This window comes from Sitodiplosis mosellana, unplaced genomic scaffold, assembly GCF_009176505.1.
Source record: "Sitodiplosis mosellana isolate CC-2019 unplaced genomic scaffold, AAFC_SMos_1.0 Smas_scaffold_4127, whole genome shotgun sequence".
NCBI classification, from domain to species: Eukaryota; Metazoa; Arthropoda; class Insecta; order Diptera; family Cecidomyiidae; genus Sitodiplosis; species Sitodiplosis mosellana.
In genome coordinates this window covers 572-2,835 of record NW_022599369.1, presented here as the reverse complement: position 1 = coordinate 2,835, position 2,264 = coordinate 572, and the positions used below count along the sequence as shown (strand labels likewise).

At 32.0% G+C, this 2,264-nt stretch overlaps 1 protein-coding gene across 1 annotated transcript; it reads right to left on the bottom strand.

Moving 5' to 3' along the window:
• Positions 1 to 1,085: 1,085 nt before the first annotated feature.
• On the bottom strand, positions 1,086 to 1,415 carry LOC129572102 (uncharacterized). Its single transcript, XM_055452018.1, has one exon. It carries the CDS (start codon positions 1,413 to 1,415, stop codon positions 1,086 to 1,088), a length of 330 nt encoding a protein of 109 aa, XP_055307993.1.
• Positions 1,416 to 2,264: the final 849 nt, after the last annotated feature.

Sequence of the window (2,264 nt, the reverse complement as noted above, 5' to 3'; positions counted from 1 at the left end):
CACTTCATCATTTTCGCCAAATACACCTGCTATAAACATATAAAATAGAACGAAAATCAATTTTTTTGAAGACATTGCTTCTATTTCAATATGTGAATGACCAAACGTATCCCCATTAACTATTTTTATCACGAATGACATTTTGACTGATTGTATCCCCATTATATAGCGAGCGTATTTGCGAACACATGCGCCAGTTCTGTGTGAACTTTATTCATTATCAGATTATTTTCTTGCAACGTCAAATGGAAAAAATTAAATGTGACGAAGTGCATTATTGAATTAGTGCCTAGTTGTTTGTTTCAGTTTGTTCATATGAAATTACTAACGTCGCAATAATTAACTATCTACTATGCTAATGTGAGATAAGCTAATTAGTTTGAACCAAGAGTATAAATAAGGTCGAATTTTTTGTTCATTTGTTGTGAGTTATGAGCACGATGTTTAGCAATTCAATTGTCATATTATTTATTGCTTCGCTGATTAATAATATTAATGGCGAATGCTGTTGTAAGTAGAGGTTTTTGGCTCATTACGGATCCTCCTTTAGAACTTCCAAATCGCCAATAAAAATGACAAAACGGCAATAAAATTGACAAAAAAATTCAACAAAATTGACAACAAATCGAAATAAATGTAACAAATCAATCAATAAAATTAACATTACGTTCAATGAAATTGCCAGATTGAGAAAATAATTTTGACAATATAGGCAATAGAATTGCCAAATTAGAAAATAAATCTGACAAAATGGGTATAAAATTGACACTTTTTGCAATAAATTTGACAACAGCAAGCACCAAATAGATAAATTTACGTCAAATTTATTGCAATAATTAATAAAACTATTTGCATACGTAATTATTTTAATATATATATATGAACATATGTAAATATATCCATTTCGATGTTATTAAACACTTATTTCGTTCACAACTAGTGAATTATCCCGCTATTTCACGACCACTTCGTTTCTCAATTTAAAAAAAAATATTAACTATTTTATTTTCTGTTCTACAACATTTTTATTGATAATCCCTTCCATAGGATTATTTTATTTCATAGTTTACAAAAAAAAAAAGATCTTAGTTAACTAAATCGCTTTCTGGAATCCAAGAATTATATTCATCATCAAAACCAAGCCATTTCACGTACACCTGTCCATTTCTCTTACGAAGTATCTTCTCAACGAGATATTCATCAGGATTTCTGACGTGTTGAAGCTCTTCTGCATATACAGAACCTAGGATTTCTTGATCGCTCCAATCTTTGAGCAGATACGTGATTGGATCGGTATTATATTGAACTTTTCTAACTCTAAAAATTGCTGTTGTCCAATTGGGAGTATAGGTTTTATCAAACGTGGTTCGATATTTGCTCAATCTCACGAAATCACCAACTCTAAATTTAGCCATTCGACGTTTAGAATATTCCCGCTTATACTCATACTATATTATGTATGTACTTACATTGGCATAGATGTGTATTCACATACATTCGTTGAGTCAAGTGCATTACTTACTTGTCGACTCTCTTTACTGTACTATTCCGTGGACATATGCAAGCCACCTTCTATGGAATGAGTTAATAACAAAGACGTCTTAACTTAAGTTGTTCACAAAGCTGTCCAAGTTATGAATGTTTTTGTCAGTCAGCAATTCGTAAACAATGCGTTCCGTGATTTTGTTCAACTTTAGATTTGTTGTAATTTTATGCAGCCGATATCGCCTTGCAATGTTTTTCACTTTTGTTTTCAGATAATGCACGTATTCGTCGTGTGTGAGATATTTTTTATGCACTCGCAATAGTGTTATTTGATCCATTTTTTTTTAAACGAAAAATTCTCTCATCGCTGGGTTGTGTAAATCTGAGTAAACTAATTCGTAAATTGCATTTAAATATGCGATTCGTTCACTTATTATGTTTCGTTGCGCTGCATTTTGTTCGTTCTGTAACTCGATCATTGCTTCGCCGACTTCTATTTGCAGTTCCCGTGCCCGGTTTATGTCGAAATGTGTCGGCATTGTTCTTAGTCGTTAGTTTTTTTTTCAATGTAGTTGTTTTTTCATTCACAATAACTTATTATATCAAACCGGCGTATGCAAAGTGTTTAATTTCTCAATTTCTGCGAATTTGCTGAGTGTTACGATTTTGAACTCGATAAAATGCGCATGTTGATGTGAGTTTCTTTTCCAACTTTTTCACTTTTGCTTCATTTGAATTTATTTTCCTGTTTAACACGAAATACGTTGCCGCTGCAATGC